The sequence below is a fragment of the Pipistrellus kuhlii genome, unplaced genomic scaffold (assembly GCF_014108245.1).
Source record: "Pipistrellus kuhlii isolate mPipKuh1 unplaced genomic scaffold, mPipKuh1.p scaffold_m20_p_12, whole genome shotgun sequence".
NCBI lineage: Eukaryota > Metazoa > Chordata > Mammalia > Chiroptera > Vespertilionidae > Pipistrellus > Pipistrellus kuhlii.
In genome coordinates this window covers 1,229,759-1,249,747 of record NW_023425427.1, presented here as the reverse complement: position 1 = coordinate 1,249,747, position 19,989 = coordinate 1,229,759, and the positions used below count along the sequence as shown (strand labels likewise).

General features: G+C 46.3%; 1 protein-coding gene across 1 annotated transcript in view; it reads right to left on the bottom strand.

The window, feature by feature from the left end:
- PAPPA (pappalysin 1) overlaps positions 1–17,533 on the bottom strand; it is a 215,893-nt gene extending 198,360 nt beyond the window's left edge. The window contains exon 1 of the mRNA XM_036432813.2: positions 16,757–17,533. Within this exon, the coding sequence (XP_036288706.1) occupies positions 16,757–17,168 (412 nt within the window). The 5' untranslated portion in view covers positions 17,169–17,533. The remainder of the gene's footprint in view (positions 1–16,756) is intronic.
- Between the last annotated feature and the right edge of the window lie 2,456 nt (positions 17,534–19,989).

The following is a 19,989-nucleotide window of genomic DNA, read 5'->3' as shown; positions in this document are numbered from 1 at the left end:
CGACTGCCTCGGGCAGCCAGGATCCTCAATGTTTTAATAAGTGGAGGGAGCCAGAGGAAGCCAGACATGAAGACAGATGGAAAGACGGAAAGGCATGAAAGCTGTTGCCAGCTATACACACAGTTCATAAAGACTCCAAGGATGGAGCTGGGGGCATGTTTGAGAGGTCTGTTTGAGCTCCTGGTACTGTTCACTTGAAGCGTTTGTTTGTAAACAGATATTTCTGCTGACACTGGGCTTTGTAAGGGCCGACAGATTGGGGCTGGGGGTGGGAGGGTGTTGGAGAAAAAAGCAGGTTGTGTCTGCGAGTCTTAGACCATGTGTTTGTTGTTGAGAATACAAAGACTTCACTGTATTAAATGAAAATGCTTGTTTTACAAGGCGAGTGGGAATATGATAGGTACATGTCGAAAATGCTTCGGAAACTGAAACAACCTCATGCCATGAGGGCTTCCTGCTACATCATGCATCCAAGAACACACATGGATCATGAAGGCTTAGAATCGCTCTATAAGGGTTTGGGGGTTGTGGGCAGAGAGTCCCATGAGCCAAGTGACTGTGAGCTCCCTTCTCTGCTCTCTTCATAAAGTCTGCCCTTTCTCTGAGAACCCTGCCTCTATTTCACTTTCTCTATTGGCCTCCCACCACCTGCTGACCCAGGGGTAGAAGCTGCTATTGAACAAAATATGAGTGTGTTAAAGGAGTCTCCAGTGGTCTAGACTCAGACTCAGAGCATACTGTAAAAACTTGTAATCATATAACTGTGCAGACCACTTTCGTTTTTTCAAAGCAGTGTTCAACTTCTGAAGTGGGATTCCACACTAGCGCTCTAGCAGAAGCAAATGGTTCAGGGGAGGTTTCTCAGGGGGTTATTTCAAGGACACACAGCAGCATAAGAACAAGCATTAAAGTCTTCAAACTCTTGCTCCCAGCCCTAGCAGAGAGCCCAGTAAAGGGAAGAATAAGTGGATGGACAGGTAGATGGATGACAGCATGGAGTGATGGAAGGGTGGAGAGATAAAAGAAAGGATGGATGGATGGATGGATGGATGGATGGGTAGATAGATGAATCAGAGTGATGGAGAAAGGGGGGAGGTAGGTAAGGTAGAAGAAGGGTAGAAGGGAGGGAGAAAGACAGGGTAGGTGGGTGGATGGGTGGATAAGTGGATGGATGGAAATGGGATGGATATTTGGACTCAGAGATTCGTGGGTAAAGTTCATAGTAAATAATTATGGTCAGGACTACCTCAAGCCACATTTGAAGTGAATTTTCCTATTTTAAAACTCAGAAAAACTCAGAGACCAGAGTTTGAATAAACAAAGTTGTAGGTTATATTTCTAAGGAATAAACTAACTTGTCCTTAGAGGGGGAAAATGTCCCAAATTCTATTTACTCCAACAAGGGTACAGATGAAGGAAAGTGCAATTCCTCAGGCTGATCTGACAATTCAGCATCAACATTCTCATTTTCACGGATCTGCTTGAGTGTTCAGATTTTAAAGCTGGGAGCAGGCGTCAGGAAATGACCTCTTGTGTCCCCTGCTTTTCAGCATTTAAGTAATCATTTGGGGACCACAGACCCCTTTAAGAAACTGATGAAAACTTTGGACCCTCTCCCCAGAAAAATGTGCAAAGCCTCAAAATTTTACAATAAATGTATTGGGGTTCATAAATCTCTTCAAGTCCTCCTGGACCAAGGAAACCCTCCTCTCCTCCACCGATCTTAAGTATTAGTGCTAGTCAGGTTATTTCAGTTGGTAATGGCTTTGGCAAGAAAATATATGGTGATGATATTAAACAAAATACCAAGTCATATTAAAAATAATATCAGCAATCGATTCATACCATGATAATGGTATGATTGAGACTTTGCTCTTGTCCTCACATATTATATTCTCCCCTTAGAGGTCAGAGTGATCTTTGGAAAACCTACACCAGATATAATTAGTAACTTCCTTGTTTGACACTTTCTAATAACTTCCTAGGTTATCTACAATAGATTAAAATGCAGATTCCACAACCTGAGATGCTTTTATCTCCAGACATAAATCTCCAGATACCCACTCCTCCACATCCTGAGCTTATCCTATGCCATGGTTTATAACCCTTCTCTCTTCTCCAAATCATTATACTCCCACCTTCCATCTTCATTTACTGTATTTCTCTTCCCACAAGAACACAGAATTCATGAGGGAGGAACCTGCTCTGTCTGCTCACTGCCACATCTCTAAAGGTGCTGGGCACATGACATACTACCTATTATATTTGTGGTTAGATGGAGACATGTTCAGGTTTTTGCCTTGGTATTGTCACTGTCATCTCCCCTCCCACCTTTGGATTTCAGATTTTCCACTTATAAAAAGATAGTATGGGTCCAACTACAGGATCCAGTGCTCTGAAATCTTTATGGCCAAATTTAAGATGTCTAAGCCCAAATCCCAGGACAAAATGGTTAGAAGAAATAGACAAATGGACTCCAGTCCTTTTCTGCCACTAATTTGGAAATGGAATGTGGAAAAATATCCTTGCCTCTTCTGGACATGGGTTTCTCTGAACTGAGGAGACTAGATGAGAAGCACTATCAATTTACATCATTTCTTCATCTAGAAATCCACCCATATACATTGGTTGAACCCTTGCAATATACCAGCCCCTGGGAGGTGCCCTGAGCACAGCAGACATGATTCGTGCCAGTGTGCTGTGCTCATTTCCTCTGGGAGGTCTACATGGCCCAGGTGAGGGCTGTAGGGGGAGCATTGTTGCATCCCACACTGTCACACCTGGCTCTGCAGTAGCTCTCCAGGGACGGGATTGGAGAAGTTGAGAGAAAACCATGGAGAGAAGAACTTAGAAGCAACAGAATGATGCACTGGCTCAGCAAAGAGAAAGGGAGGTGCAGAGAGATGTGGAGAAGTGGTAAGAGTACACACAGGTAATGGTTAGCTCAGAGAGACCAGGACTATATCTAAACGGTAATGCCATTCATAACATGTTTGCTGACACTGCTTGACCTTTCTTAGGGGCCATAATATCTTTTTTCAAAGCATCTATCCTTCACAGCACCCACTTTTGGTCACCTGCTGTCTCCCTTATTTGGAGCATCTCCAATCCATTTAACAAAGTTTACTGAGCACCAACCCACAGGGCTAACCATGTGCAAATGGTAGGAATAAAGCAGAGACAAAGACAGAAGTGATCCTTGCATCTGAGGAGCTTGGACAACAGTGGGGGGAGATAGACAAGCTCAAAGGCAATCACAACAGAGTGATAAATGCAATAAGGGGAGAAAAAAAGGGCTGTTAAGACTGGATTTGAATGGTGATGATTAACTGTCCAATCATTTCCTAGTGTCAAACTCCTAAGAGCTACTCGTGGCCAATGTCCTCCGCTGAGACATGAATCAAAAAGTGCTCATTGTTCTCATTTGACCTATGGCTCTTCAATTTAAGTGATGTGCATGAGGTTTCCATAGGAAAGGAAAGGCATGCACTCTACATACATACCCGTGCAAAATAAATCCCCAAACCCCTCCAGGTGGGAGCAACCTCTTACGCCTCTGAAATCTCAGAACACTTTCTAGGCTCCTTAATAAAAACACAACATATTCAAAAACACAGAGTATCTGACTCTGTGCTTGCCCAGGACATGATTAATTGCTTAGAGTAGTTACCGTGCTTCCGCCACTAGGACTGGGAGCTCCTTAGGGATGGGCATGTACCCTGTCCTTTTTAATCCACATATCGCAGCTCAATGCATAATATACAAAGATTTCACGATAACTAAATAAATGAATGAGCAAATGGATGGGAAAATGGATGGATGGACAAATAGAAAGGAGAGAAGGAGGGAGGGAGAGAAGGAAGAAGGGAGGAAGGGAGGGAGATTTACCTCACTAATTTGTTTTTTACCTCTCCTAATATGTTGCCGTTATGAACCTCGCAGAATACTGAGGGCAGAGGTTGGGCACGTAACAAATGATTAAGAAAAGCAACTGTATGATGGATTCTAATAAGCTCAGCAACGTGAACCCCCAGTGCCACTGTCATCCCACATGGAAGAAAAAACGAAAGGATCCAGTGGAAAGAACACTGATTTGAGAGACAAGAAACCTGAATTCTAGTTTCAATTTTGCTGCCAATTTGTTGCTTAAGTTTACTCAATATAGTTTAACAAGTTAACTTGCCCAGACCTCAGTTTCTCTATTTGTAAACTGAGAATATTAAATAAAGCATACTCCATCATTCCAGCTTCAGAATTTGGGGAAGGAATAAACAAAATTCTGTTTTTGCTTCTTTTTAGCAGACCATAAGTAATCAGCCTAGCAGAACTCAGCACTAGTTCTGCGGAGGCTTGATCAGCTCCAGGGAGAGCACATGGTATGTCAGCCTTGTTACCAGTCCTTCCTCCATTCAGAACCCTAGTTCATGCGGCACAATCACTACACGCATCTCAGATTTGGCCCAGAATGTACCCAGGACCTCCAAGAGGGTGACAAACTGTCTCCATTGGGAATATTCTGAAAAATGCACCCCAGAATTTCTCAAAAGAAAAATCTAGAAACATTTTTGCAGAGAGCATCTTTGAAATATGTGTATATCTCCCAGTAGACTACTTAAAGATGGGAAATGCTCTCATGGATATAAATGGTCTATTTGCTCAAAAGTCACCTGCAAATTAATTTTGCATATCAGAAATTTCTTAGCCAATCTCTTTTAACATTCATTAAGATTTTTCCTCCATCTTTCCCTCCCTTCTATCCTCTCCCCCTTGATCCCTTCCCTTTTCAGTCTACAATCTCTGAGTGCATTAGTGATTGGACATACCATTCATTCATTCATTCATAATTCATCCTCTCATTAGGATCATTTACAGGACAACTACAGCATCCCAAGTGATGCACTAGGCCCTGTGGATAGAGAAAAGTTACAATGTCCTATATTTGAACCCCAGTTCCGCAAACCTTTAGCTGTGGGGCCTTTAGTGAGTCCTGTAAGTTTCTAAGTCGTATTCAAAGGATTCAAAGTGTAGCACTCAGCACAGTGCCAGAACATAGTAAGTGCTCATTATAAGCTAGCTGCTTTTATTACTGTTATTACGGCTGAGAATGTGTACTCTCCCCCTCAAGGGTATATAAACAGTAGATAGAGGATTCCAGATCCTGAGGTCATCCCAAGGTCTCACAAGATCAAGGGAAGCGGAGGGAAGACCCCCTCTCCCATCAAGAAGAAGGGAAATGGATAAAAACCCAGGCAACAGATATGACTGCCAGGACACTGGAGGCCCAGTAAGAAGCTGATAGGGGCAGAGAGAGAAATCTGAGAGGGAAGCTTCAAATTATGTGTGGCAGTGCACACACAGAACCAATGTTTGCAAAGAGGCGAGGGGCTGGGAAGGGTAGACCCAAGGCTAAAATGTGGCTTGGATTAGAAAGGCCGAAATATGAGTTGAGGAGGCATTTAAATACACTGCTCCCTCCTGGCTCTGTTTTGGAAGACCAGATTTCATTTCTCTTCTGACTTCTTTGCTCAAGGGGAAATGGAATTAACCACTGTGTAATGTTTTTGAGTGTGACGCACGGAGTAGGTCATGTGCTTTGGTTACGTAATGCACAATGCCTGAGGTTCCTGAGCTCTTTCTTCCAGAATCATTAGATATTTAGCTGGCTATTTTTTGCAGTCATGCATTCATTGAGCAACAATATATATGTAACTCCTTTAAAAGCCAGGCACTGTGCTAGGCAGTGAAGAAGTGGAGATGACCTCAAATATGCACATAATTAAATGTGACAGAAAGAATTCCAGGTCTTTTGATATCTGTGCATAGAGGATACAATGGAGGCAGATGGATGAGGGAGGTAGGGAACCAATTCTACTTAGAGAAGAATCAGAGAGGGCTTCCTAGAAGAGGGGACCTTGAGCAGAATCCTGCAGAGGCTTAGGTGTTCTGAAAAAAAAAAAAATGGTGCATGAGGATATAGGAGACACACCAAATGAAGAAAATGATGTTGAATAAAAGCCTAAGTTATCTGGGATACTGCAAATAATTCCGTGCTACTAAAAGACCTCTAGCTAGAGTCAAATTTGCATTTTAGAAATATCTTGCTATCAGATATTGAAGGATAGGTTGAAAGGGTGCAGGGGTCAAAGCTCATAGAAATAGGCACCATATTACTAGGGAAAGAGTCAAAGCTAGAGATGAAGAGGGCCTAAGCTAGAAAGAGGAAAGGCAGCTATAAAACTGTCAAGGAGGCAGGACAGACAGGAACTGATGACTGATTGAATGTGGTGGATGGTAGATCCACAGTTGGTGGCACTAGATGGGGACACAAGGAATTTGGAGGAAAAATGATTGAGCTACAAGTGCATGCTGACATTTCTGGCGGATAGCTGATTCAATCGGTCTGGTGTCCAAAAAATCTGGGTATAAATGATGCACATCAGCAGATAGATGATAATTACTTCATGGATCTGGGTGCAAAGTGAGGAGACAAACAGACCTAGCTCTAGCCTCACACTCAGAAAACAGAGGAACTTACCCAGCCTGATCACTGCTCTGGGGTAGTCACCAACCCTCAGCTCCTCATCTATGAAATGAATGGCTTACAGTTACACGGTATTTCTCACTCTTACACACCTTGAGTCTTTGCACTTACATGAAAACAAGTATGTACTATGTTTTCTGTCTGTATATTTTGCATCTCTTAAAGCAAGGCCTACCTATTCCTTATTGGCTTGTTAATGTAGCTTTCTCTATTTTCTCATTAGCTTTTGTAGCTGAAAGATGTCCAATATCATACAAGCACATTTGCTCCTATTCAGTCCTGCCACATTTCATGTTTAAAGAGCAACATGAATTAGGAATTAAGGGAAAATGGACATGGGACAGATATAGGAATGGCTTCTTGACAACAAAGGTGATGGTACAGGTTAAAGCACAAACTTCCAGAGGGCAAAAGAGGCAGGACTTAGTCACATGCTTCCCCCAGTGCACATACTTAAATTCCAATCTGCACCCTCCCATCTACTGGACTTTCTGTCTCTTAGAATGAACTTGAACCTGAGACCTCCTCAAGTTCTCTAAAATTTAAACAGGGTCATGTCTCCTACACTTCTAGGACCCTGGGTTTGTGGTAAATAATACTGAAAAACAAGTTTTCTTTCTGTTGTTTGAAGAAAAATTTTAATGGCCAAAGTCAGTGCAGTAGGTATGAGGGGTAGAAAGGAAAAGAGAAAAGGAAGGGTCGGAGGGAACAAGAGGTCCTTCATGGATGACAGTACTAGGGATTCCCAGAAGGAAAATAGGCTAACAGATGGCTAGAGACTCCAGAGTCTTACTATTTTAATTCATAATCAGATTAAAATGATAAGCAAGACTAAAAGGCCAGTGCCCTACTCTGATGTCAAAAACTTCTTTGGAATGGCCTTTGTATAGTAAGAAATTGTGAAATTTGAGTACTCTGACCATTAGCCAAGTAAGTGATCACAGAGAAAGTTACTCAATGAGAGTTTTGCATATTATGGTAGCTATTATTAGCAATACTATTGGTGAGATGGCTTCCAGCCATTGAGAAGTACCAATATTCCCTAAATAATGTCTTTAGTCAGTCTTGGACTGAAATTCTACCTATTGGTACTTTGCTTCTTGAGTCAAAGTTTTTGGGGGTTTTTGTGGGTTTTCTTTGCGATATTAAAGTACAATACATATGCCTCTGGAAGAGTAACACTCTAAGTTGTTCCAGTCACTGATACCTTAGCAAGAAGGAATGCCATGTCCTTTTCTGAGAATGAGTGATGTTGGGGGAGAGGAAGCAGAACGTGTGCGGGCACTTGGCCCCTGAGGGAGACAGGCACAGGCACCACCTAGTGGAGGGAAATGCACCAAGAAAGGGAAGAAACTTGGAACTAATGCCAACTTCGCAATTTTGTTTTTGGACAACCCTGATTAGAATTATCAAATCCTAGGAGATGTCTACTAAAGGTTCTCTAGGACAAAGATAAGATCCTCCGGACACACATGGTTCAGATGATGAAAACTGGCCCAAGACATACAGAGGACTGCCCAAAGTCACACATCAAGCGAAGCACTGATGGTCTGGAACGGACCTCCCAGCTCCCAGCGCTCTGCTCTTCCTTCTCCAGTGCACATGGCCTTCTCTGGATGGCCATTAGTCTGCTCTTAGGGCTCACCATCAATGCCACTGCTCAGCACAGCCTCCGGCAGCCCCCGTTTAAATCACTCCCACAAGCCCCACACCATGTTCCCTAAAATCCCTCCTCTGCTTTATTTTCCTTCTTAAGCATTCACCTGAGATTATGTGATATGTTTATCATTCATTTATGATAAACCTTTTCCCTCCCCTCCCACCCTAACCCACCCACCCATCCCTTCATATGAACTTCCAAAGGCAAGGGCATTCTCCTCTGAGGTTCATGGCTCTGTACTCAAGGCCTAAAACTGCACCTGGCATGTAGCAGTCACTCAATAAATACTTGTCAAATGCCTGGGAAGGGGTGGTTACATTTTACTCTGTCTCTTGTTTTTTATCTCTTATTTCTTACCTTCTCTACAATGAGTACACACTGCTTTCCTATTTTGAAACAATCAAGTGTTTCTTCTGTTTGTCCTTCCTTTCACTTTTTGTTTTATGCTAAGAGGATCCCAATGAATCTTTGAAGAGTAGCCAGGGAAAGGCAGTGCCTGGCTCTAAAGGGGAGAAGCATGTCTATCTCTAAGAGTTGTTGAGAGAATTTAAAATAACGTGTGGCAAGGGCTGGACACACATGATACCAACGTGAGTTAACGTTTACTGGGTGCTTACCCATGGTCAAGATTCCATTACTAAGCATTTTTCCACATGGAGGCCCAGTGAATCTTCAAAACAAGCCTATGAAGTGGGGGCCGGTACCGTCCGCATTTTGTGCATGGGAAAAGGGGAGCTTGAGGAGATTAAGTAACTTGCCCAAGGTCATGCACTAGCAGGTGGGAGAGTCAGGAAATCAAACACAGGCTGTCTGACTATGATCAATCAGCACAAAATACTTCCTCAGTGAACACAGGCTCCTTTCCCGTTTCCGGTGGTGTCAGCTCCTGCTGACATTAGTCAACTGAAGGTCATTCCCCCAGGGCTCTAGGTGGCCCTAGGAGACTCCTAAGACTGCTGGAGATGGAGAGAAATAATGAGCCAGCCATTTGCAGTGGGAGGTTTGTGGGAACATGAATGTGTGTGTATGTGTGTGTGTGCCATCACAATATGTTCTGTATGGACACATGACTAGCAGATCCTAGGAGATTCTTATGCGCAGAACCAAGGATGCTACACTTTTCACAATGTGTGGGCAATTCCATACTGCAATGACTCTCCTCCCTCAAAAGCCTTTTACTGCCCAGCAAAGCTCCGCTTGGCCCTTCCACATGTCCTTCCTAAGGCTCCCCTCCCGTCTTTCTTCTCTTCCCCCCGGGCTTTCCCAGGATGGTCCATCACTTAAAACTCTGCAGCCCAGGTTGGGTTCTTTCAGTTATTCTCTGTGTGACCTTGGAAGAGTCCTCCATCCTCTTAAAGTGCCACTTCTGTATTTGAAAAAACAGCAGCTCACCCCACGCACAGGGATCTAAGACTTCAACTCCTCCCGTGGCTCTGAAACTCTTTTCATTTTTAAAACTTTTAATGATGGAACTCACACACAGAAAGACGGGCAAAAGTGTTGAAGCCCGACATCTCTGTGAGCTGGGTTCAAAGATGTCATCAGGTTACCAATCTTCTTTCATCTATACCCTCCCTCATCCCAATACCCTATTTATTTTTTTCTGGAAAATTTTAAATAAACATACAAATGTAGCATTATTTTATCCATAAATACTTTAACAGGCATTTCTAACAGATTAGGATCTTTAACAATATGTAGTATTATCATTATCACCCCTAACAAAAGTCACAATCGTTCCTAATGTCAGTCCATATCCACTCAAATTCTGCAACTAAGCAACCTGCACATTCCTTTAAATGGAATCTTCTAAATTCCCACAATTTAAGCAGAATAATGTGGCAAGGTGGGAGAGTCAGACCTTCACAGGGGGTCCATAAAATTGTGGGCACAATTTGAAAATCTCTATTATATCCCTATTTCTCATTGTGTATCCTGAGAACACTGAGGCCCAGAGAGGGGCAGTTGTCAAGATCACACAGTAAATAAATGGCAGGATTTGGCAGACCTGTGAAACCCAACATCAAAGGACTCCAATGAAGTCACAGGTAACCAAAGATTTGCTAACACTGTTTATCATTTGCAGTGTGGATAATGAAATAAAGACACCTCTGCAGGAATGACCTTGAGTGTGCAAATCCTTCACCTCTCCCACCTTCTGGCTCCTCCTCCTATTTGTTGACACTCATGTGGACTGGGTTCTGACCTTGACCAACAGCTTCTGCCACCATGCCTCACCTGGTTCCTGTGGCAACTTATGAATTAGGGATGCTGAGTGTAACCACACCTGGATCCCTCTCCCATGAGGCCCCAGTGGCTGACTCAAGAGGCCAGGCCAGGACATGAATTCAGAGGTCCCAACTCCCAGTTTTAGATCCTCCAAGGAGCTGAGGGGCCAAAGTCCACAGGTCAGCACTCAGCATTTCTCATACGTTCTTCAAGGTCTGAGGCTAAGCCTGCAGAGCATCAAGAAGATAAAAGGAATGCTGAGGCAAAGAAAATGAAATTCCAGGTAAGGGGTGTGTGGCAGGTGAGGGGAGAAAAGGCTTTTGCTGCATTTCTGAGCCCTTGGCCACAGGTGGACAAGGCATGGGCTGCCTATAGAGGGAGTCCTCCTACCTGGGGCACCTGGGAATCTCTCTTTCTCATCTGAGACCTGCAGCTGGTGCTGCTTTCACACTGATCACAGGTGTGTGTGGAGGTTGGAGGTAGTGAAATAGGAACATACCCCTTCCTGCAGGACTAGCCCTGGCAAAGTGGGAATGCCTCGGCACTAAGCTTCCCTTTTTAATATCCCCTGGTCCTGTTCTGAGGAGCACCCCTCCCGAGCACTTGGGGAGATTCACTTAAAATCAGATGCATAAAACTCAATGTGTTATACAATACAAACATGTTCACACTTTAAAGGCAACGCCAGAAGGGGAGGATGGCTTCCCACACAGCAGTCGCTCTGGAAACAGGTAATGTCACAGCCAGGGCACCTATGGGTTTGGGCTCAGCAAGGGAACTAAGAACAGAAGGGTCTTTCTTGATGTTTGGCAACTCAGAATCGGGACAGCTGATTTCTCTGAAGGCTCAGCCACTAACCAGTTCCATAAGCAGAAAACAATACTTCCCCTCTAGGCCTCAGTTTCCTCATCTGCAGAGTAGGGAGGCAACACATTGAGTGAGTGATTCTCCCCACTGAGGGTCCTTCCACACCACCTGAGAAGACTTTTGACAACCACCAGTGCCCAGGCCAACCCCAAGCCCTGACATCAAAAACCCTGGGAGGTAGCCTGGGCATTGGGATGTTGTAAAAGCTGGTGATGCCAAGTGCTGCCGGGACGGAAACTATTGGACCAAATGATCTCCCTGGCCCGCTAAAGAGGAGGTGGCTTATGAACATAATTTAACTCTTAGCTCCTGTATGACGCTGGTCTTCAGTTTCCCTGCTGCACAATGAGCTGTCTAACCCCGTCTGTGCCTGGGCTGACCACGCACAGCCCACTCTCCTGAGCCCCACACCTCCCGCCTCAAACGTGCCTTCCTCTGTACAGAGGGGCCAGGGCAATGCAGCGTCCACCCCCCATCTGTGCATGCAATGGCTGCTTGGGGGAATGTGGAAGGAGCAAGCAGCATGTGACAGTAGATCTGTGACCTGGACTCCACTGTGAGCATGGTCTGGCTCGGGTGTGTGGGAGTGCAGGCTTTCCGTGGAGGCTATCTGCTTTTCCTGCTTGCAGGTCCAGTGCTTCTGGACCTCCTCTGGCTCTCACCAGCAAGGGTTCATCCAAGTAGGTCACAGAAGAGGAAGTCAAAGTACAAGGAAGAGATGTGAGGGGGTCTAACTCTTCCTCAAAATACACTACTCTAGACAGACTCCCCAGCCACTCAGGAGGAGAAGCCCTACCCCGGGCACAAAAAGCCCCGCTTTCTGAAGACCAAGCTAACAAACTGGAAAGAGAATGCGGTTATTGACTAGATGTAGCTACTGTTGACTGAGTCCCTAATGTGAGCTGGAACTGTGCCAGGTGCTTTCTGCATAGTTCTTTTACTGCAATAACCCAATCTTATTAGGCCCATTTCACAGATGAGCAAATCAAGGAGAGAAAAGATGAAGTGACTCGATTCAACTCACACAGCATCTAATTGTCAACAGAAAGTCTAAGCCCAGTCTGTCTGATAATTTGGCTTGAAAATAAAAACAGATCTTCTTGGTCAAACCTTGGTTCCAGCTGAGGTGTATGCTTATTCTTTATCCTCTTTAACCGAGGCAGAGAGGAAGAACACAAAGCAGTCATTTCTTCTCTCTCCAGAAAAGACTGCTGAAGAGCAAACAGGCACAAAGCAGTCATTTCTTCTCTCTCCAGAAAAGACTGCTGAAGAGCAAAAAGACTGCTGAAGAGCAAATCATCATCTACAGGTTCACATCTACGCTCTGTCCACCTGATGGCCGGGGGGGGACTCTGTTTCCTCCTTGGTAAAAAAGAGCCGAGAATGCTCACCTCCCAGGGTGGTTGTGAGAGTGAAATGTGCAAGCACAAAACAAGCACCTAGCACAGTGCCTGGCACCTTGAAGACACCCAGGAACCACTGGTCTCCCTCCTGCCTTTAAGTGTCCTTAGTCCACAAAGACCGAGACCTTTGGAAAATCATGAGCACTTAGTATATACCAGATCCTGATTTGAGCACTTTTCATATATGAGCTATTTAATGGATAGATACTCATACTATCCTAATTCTGTCGACAAGGAAGCTGAAGCCCAGAGGAGTCAACTAGTTTGCCCAAGGTCACACAACCAGGTAGGGCAGAGGTGGATTCCCACTTGGGTAACCTGACTACTAAAATGGGCTTCTAACCATTGCAATATTCTAGACATCCCATGAACTACAAATGCCAGAGAGAATAGTATTCATGTATGAACTCCTAGAACCTAGCTTTCTCAAGTTGGGAAAATGCAGGAATTCTTTTTGGGCGGTGGGTGGATAGTAGGAAGTGGAAATTGTAAAAGGGATGGGGCAAAAAAAGACTTCTGAGTAGCCAGCAAACTCAGTCCAACATTTAGAACGAAAGAAGAAAGCATGGGGAGGGGGGAGGGTATTCCTGAATGGGGTTCAGGTAAATACCTTTCTCCTCTGAGCAGGGATTCTGGATCACTATGGGGTGGGGTGGGAGGAGGGCAGCACTTGTGGGGTCCACATTTCTTTCATCTAACAGGTCAGGAGAAACTTTAACAAGATTAACTGCTGCTCAGGGCCTCTGCTCCATGGAGCAAATTGAACTCATTGTTTTCGTTTTCTTTCTCTTTCAAACTGGAGGGCCCTGGGGGGGGAGGAGGGAGCACTTGGGGACAAGGGGCAGGGGTCTGGATCCTGGATGGTATGGTAAAAAAAACAAAGGGATGCATCAGAAAACCCCTACCCCAGCACTTGAAAGATAGCCCCAATAGTCATGCATAAAGACTGAAGGCTGTGCCTGGGTGCTGGGTCTGTGAGGGGTGATGGTGTTTATTAGACACGTTCTCTCCATGGTGTAAGTGGGATGAGGCATGAAAGTCAGGATGCCTGGGATTGAATCCCCGTTCCTGCCACTGAAGACCTGTCATCCAGGACACAACCTTCCTCTGTTCCTATCTCTGCCTCCCTATTCAGCCAGAGAGAGAACTAGCACCAGTAGCCTCCCAGTAGCCTTAAAGTATTGGCCAAGCCTGAAGTCCACCCCTTGTTGGGGGTCATCCAGAGAATCCTGCACACGGCACTTTCTCTAACTTACCTTTGTTTTTGCCTGCACACGCCTTTCCTTTTATATTTATTAATATATATCTGTTTTCATATATATATATATATATATATATATATATATATATATACACACACACACACACACACACACACACACACACCCCTTCCTTTTTGGGAAAATAAAAGGCATGTTTTCTGAGCTTCAGAAGCAAACCATTCCTTCCCTCCTTCCCTCTGCCTCTCCAATCGCCTGTCTGAACTGGTGTCAGTGAAGTTTGAACGGGGGCAGAAATAGCATCCCAGGCAGATCTGGGAGCTCGGCCCGCCTACCAGGAGCAGCAAGGCCTGCCTCTGCCAGACGACAGACCCGGTTAACTGCACCGTAAAATTAGACCTTTGCGAAACCCAGTCGAATCCTGCAGCAAAGAGTGATGTAAGGCAACCTCTGCCTGAAATAGCAGCGCTGTCCCGCTGAGAGATGCCTGCTCTCTCCAGATAGGTGACCAGGGATTCCTAGGAAAGTGGCAAAGCCCAGCCTCCGAGAGCCAGCAGAGGTCAGGCAGCAAACTTGGGCCCTAGTTCTCAGGCAGCAGGAGGATATGGTTAGGCACCTGCATCCCCTCTGCCCCACCTGGGCCCTGCCTCTCCCAGCCCAAACTTAATCGAAGGGAGAAAGGGAGAAGCTGAAAAAGCGCTTCTGCAAAGAACCTCTGTTTGCTTTTTAATTCAAGGAGAAGCAGGTTCTTTTTCATCAGTCTCTCCCGTGTGGAGGATACGCAGAATGAGTCTTTTCTGGCTCAATGCCAGGTGTTTACACACCGCCAAATCTGGCTCCAACTCAACTAGGGGAGGGGGAAAAAATCCACCAGTATCCTCCGGAGAAAAGCTCCTGGTTTTCTGGTGCTGCGCTACAGCAGTGCTTTTTTTTTTTTTTCCTTTTTGAGAGGAATGTTATTTCCACACATAAAATGGACCAGGCATTTTATACAAGCAATAATAACCTAGCGTCCCCCATCCAATTAAAGTATTTTACTGCACAAATCTTTGTGTGGGAGAGTGACGGAGTGCAAAGGAGAACACGTGTGGAGAGAGGCTCCTTGTCTGAATTACAATTGCAAGCACGCTCCCGTGCAATCCCAGGTGTTACATATATGTTTAAATGCATTTACTGCCTTTTCAGCGATGATACCTCTATAAGCCTGGGCTCTCCCCTCTGGAAGGGAAGCCTTCCAAATCATTGGTTATGACAGGTAAACACGGTGAAAAAACAGATCCTCTCATCTTTTAAAAATCCTCTCCAAGCAGCAGGCTCTATGCTTCTCCGATGTTCCCAGAGAGAAGTAAACATACCGCAGTCCTGAATTATCATCATCACCATTATTATGAATAACGTCTCTCCTCTACCCTATATTCTATCCCGCTCTGGGTGATGAGGGCTTGGGGGCTGAAAGTGAATGAGCTCACTTTCTCTCTCCTTCCTGGGGAAAACGGAGGAAAAAAATAGCATGCGATGACGTCAGGTATGGGGGGGGGAGAGAAATCACTTTCTAGTTCTTGGTTTGGTAGCAGGAGAGTGGGAGCTTTAGGGGCACATTCTCGGCACAGTAATTGAATTGGGGGTCCCCTGAAATGGGCTTCATGTGAACAGGACAGAGTCAGAGCTACCTGGGAGGGAGTCCACCCAGAAAGGAGCAGAGCTGCGGAAGAGCTTAGAGCTCTCCCTTCTAAGAAAGTGTGTGTCAGGGGGTGGGATCGCAAAACGCTTCCTCACGTTCCTGGCTGCAGCTGAGGGGGAACCCCTTCTCTGGCTTTAAGACATCCCAGGACTTGGCAAGGCTGTTTGTGCAGGAAGGGAATCTCCCAGCCAGAAGAGGCAAAACTTTCCTTCTCTCCTCCAGCGCCACCCCACCTCGGTCCCCCGGTTTTATTAAAGGCATTGCCACAGACTCATTTTGCGAGGGTATGGATTTTGGAGCACTTCTTAGGTTTGCAACCCTCCAAGAGTGTCCGGTTTCACTCTGGGCTTTGCTATGGAACCGGGAAGGGGACAGAGAGGGAGGGTGAGGAGGGAGAACTCAAAGTCCCAAATGAGAAAAGCACCCCGTTCAGCAGCCAAGTCCGGGAAGACTGGCAGGCAGGCAGGCTGTGCGTGAGGAAGGTCTTGCCTCAGCCCCGAGGGGCAGGCAACAGGCTTTAAAAGTGAGGACATGGATGGTTCTGTGTGTGTGTGTGTGTGTGTGTGTGTGTGAGTGGTGTTTGGCTGGGAGGAAACGGGTCAATCCCAGAGGCAGAGATCAAGCAGAGAGCAACTTTGGGGGCACTTCAAGGATTTCTAAATCCAGGAGATTACAACAACCTCGTCCTAGCAGGCTTTCAGGATAACCGGGTCAAGTGAAGGGGGTTACCTCCATTAAAAAGTCCAAGAAAGCAATGGTCCCCTAGCCTCTTTCCACATGCATCCCAATTGGGTCACCCTCCCCTCCATCCCAGACAGACAGCACTTTGGACCATCCCGAAAAAGGCTCCTGTTCTCCAGGCTCCCGGGGAGAAGCTCTTACTCACCGACCTCAGGTCTCCGGACCTCCCGGACCGCTCCCTGACGCCAACCCCGGGACTTAAGTGGAAACACCTTGTGAGAGCACCCATTCCTCAGATGGGGCAAAGTGAGCCCGGCGGCTCGTAGCGGGAGCCTCCGCGCCTCCGGATGGGCGGCTCCCGCACAGACACACCCGTCCACCCCGGGACCAGCCCGCCGGCCGCCCGCGCCCAGACCACCGCGCGCCCCCGGGGCCGCGGGGCCGGTGCAGCGCCCGCGGGGCGCCCTCGCCTACCTGTGATCACCGCCGGCGATCTCTGGCCCCCCTCCGCTCGCAGCCACACTTGCAGCGTGAACGCGTCCCGGGGCAGCTCGAGGTCGGCCCGCAGGCGCAGCTGCTCGCCTCGCCCGCTGAAATAGAGCGCCCGGCTCGGCGGGCTCGGCTCCTCGGCGGCGCCCCTCGCCTCCCGCTGCTGCCGCCGCCGGGGGACGCGCACGGCTTCCCAGGCACCGCCCGGCGGCGGAGGCGGCGGCGAGGCGCGGCGGCCGCGGGCCGCCCGGGTGGCGCAGGTGGCCGGGCCGGCGGCGGGGCGCGGAGGGCGGCCGGCCCGCGGGTCTCTCCGGGCCCGGCGGGAGCGCTCGGCCAGCCCGCAGCCCAGCGCGGCGCTCAGCAGCCCCAGGCGCAGCACCCAACTCCAGAGCCGCATGTCCGACGGTCCCCCCCGCCCCCCCTTCGCCCCTGCACCGCCGCCCGGAGCTGCCAGCTTTGGGAGACTCGGCGCCTCGACTTTCTTCGCTTCTTCACCCTTCTTGGGCGAGCCCCCCCTTTCACTTGGCTTTTTTCTTTTTCTTTCTCGCTTTCCTCCTCTCAAGGTGTGTGCTCCACTACCCCCACCTTTGAAAAATACAGCCCAACTCCTCCTGGTTGGCAATTAATTTCTCTCCCCGCTCCTTTATCTGCCTTATCCCCCCCCCCCCCTCTTAACAGCTGGTTGCCTTCCTCCTTGTTTTATTTCATTTTATTTTATATGATTTCTTGCTCTACCAAAAAAAAAAAAAAAAAAAAAAAAAAAAAAAAAAAAGCTCCTCTAAGACACCGCTCCGCTGAATTCCCTCCCCCCCAAAAGATGCTCTAATTTATTTATATTTTGCGTCCTTTATAACACAAGCCACAGCCCCCTTTTCCCCCCACCGGTCCCCCCTCCCCTCCCTCCTTCTTCACAAAATGAAAGGAAAGGGGGGGGGGGAATCCCTCAGAAGATGAGTAAACAAGCGTATGCTAATCTGCTCCCGAGCGCTCCACCTTCCCAATTGAATGAGTCCCTGTTAAAACTGCGGGGATCATGACTAATCAATCAGTTTGGAGAGGCCAAGCTACCCAGCCTGTCTCCACTTTGCCTTTTGCCTCTTTCCCTCGCTCCCGCTTCTCCACCCCCTCTCTCCCTCTCTCTTTCTCTTTTTTTAAAGAAGACAATCTTAAAGTAACAATTTAATGAAATTCTGTACACACCCCCTTATGGTCCTCCCAGCTCTCCTCATTCCTGCTCAAAACACACACATTCCTGTTTTTGTTTTGGTTTGCTTGCGTTTGTTCCCTCCTTCATCCCCCCTCCCCTCCTCCTCATTATTATTGTTCCCCCTCCTGGAGGAAGAGGGGAAAAAATAAAACACCTTTCTCTTCTCTCAGGATCTCCTTTGCACTTTGCTGGTAAACCTCATCTTTCGCTATAGCACATAAAGAGTCTTGAAACTTGATTCTCAGATTTTTTTTTAATGCTGTCTCTCCCTTTCACTCTCCTCTCTTACCCTCACTCTTTTCTCTTTCTTTCCTCCTCCTCCTCCTCTCCTCCTCCTCCTCCTCCTCCTTCTTCTCTCTCTCTTTCTCTCTCTCTCTCTCTCTCTCTCTCTCTCTCTCTCTCTCTCTCTCTCTCTCTCTCTCTCTCTTTCTCTTCTCTTCTCTTCTCTCTCTTCTCTTCTCTTCTCTTCTCTTCTCTTCTCTTCTCTTCTCTTCTCTTCTCTTCTCTTCTCTTCTTCCTCTCTCCCTTTCCCTTCTCTCTTGCCTTTCCTATCCTTCCCTCCCTTTCTCCTCAGAATTACCTTCAAGTTATGCAATGATGAAAGTCCCCCCTCTTCTCTGAGCCCCTGTGTTGCTGGCTTCAAGGGGTCCAAAAGCTGCCCTCCGAAGAATAAACCCCAAGGAATGGCATTTTCCAAGGCATTTGCCTTTCAGAAGTTGTGGACTCAGCACAGCCCAGGGCTCTCACTTTTCCTGAATAGCCTCAAAAAATATTCTGTTGGTTATTAGACATTATTTTAGTTTAATATTGAAAAATAAGAATGAAATATTTGCCTATTTAAAAAAAAATCAACCTGAGAAATTCAGGTTCTCTAACATTGTTCAAGTCCCAGGTAAGGACCTGACTGATGTGCTGCTTTGTAGGTCTGTTTTGAACTGGCACATAGACGTAATGTATTTTTGTTCTTGTTCCCCCTCTTTATAGAACTCAAAAGCTCCCCCTTATGGCAAAAACAGTTTTCTTTTCTTTCTTTCTTTCTTTTCTTTTTTTTTTTTTTTTCATCCAAGTGTTTAATAAGTCAAAATGAGTTAACAGTGGTGGATTACACATTACCACCAGTCTGTTCAAATAATGTAGTGATAAAAATATGCTGTGTGAGGTTTGCATGTGGGTAGCATGCTGGAAGCCTGGGGGTGAAACGTACTCTACCAATGTGCCACTTCACTCCCCACATGCTCTGGTCCTCGGGGCTGCTCCAGATGCTATCTGAGAGCTGGGCTCATTCCTACTCTTAGGGAAAGGGAACACCAGTGGAGAATAAGTGGTTGTGAAACTCTGCAGAGTTGTAGAATGAGCAAGTGAGTCAGACGTCCCCTCTATAAAAGCCAGAAAGCAGCATGCAGGGATTATGACACCATTCTGAAAACAGGAGAGCCCAGATTCAGATCTTGGTTTGGAAGGAACATGCCATATAGTCCTGGGCCAAGAATGTTTGAACTCAGTTTCTCCAGTTATAAAATGAAAATGGCATCCTATTCTATTATACATGTGTTTCCAGAGACTGGGTGGGAAGAAGTGCCATGGATAAGGAATTTGCCTAAGCAAATCTTTCAATTTCTGCAATGCCAACTCATCTAGAAAAGCCATGAGGTTGCCATTCAATTAAAAACAAAACAAAACAAAAAACAAAGGAAAAAACACACACCTATATTAAAGGATATAAATTATATCTCACAAAATCCCTCTCTTTCCTCAATAGAAGTTGGAAGATGTCTACTAATTCACTTCACTTGAGGCAATTAGTCATTTGGAAACTCTATTTCTTCCAGGGGCTGCTAAGTCATTGTATACAATGGTTTTGAATATTTCTAGAAGTTTGGAGCTTTGTCAACTCTTCCAGGATGTTAGAACATGAGGGCTATAGTTCTCAGTTCCTACTCACTCCAATACATGTCAGTGCTATGCCCTGAGTTGCTTCACTAGCCCTGCACTTTCTCACTTTTAAAATGGG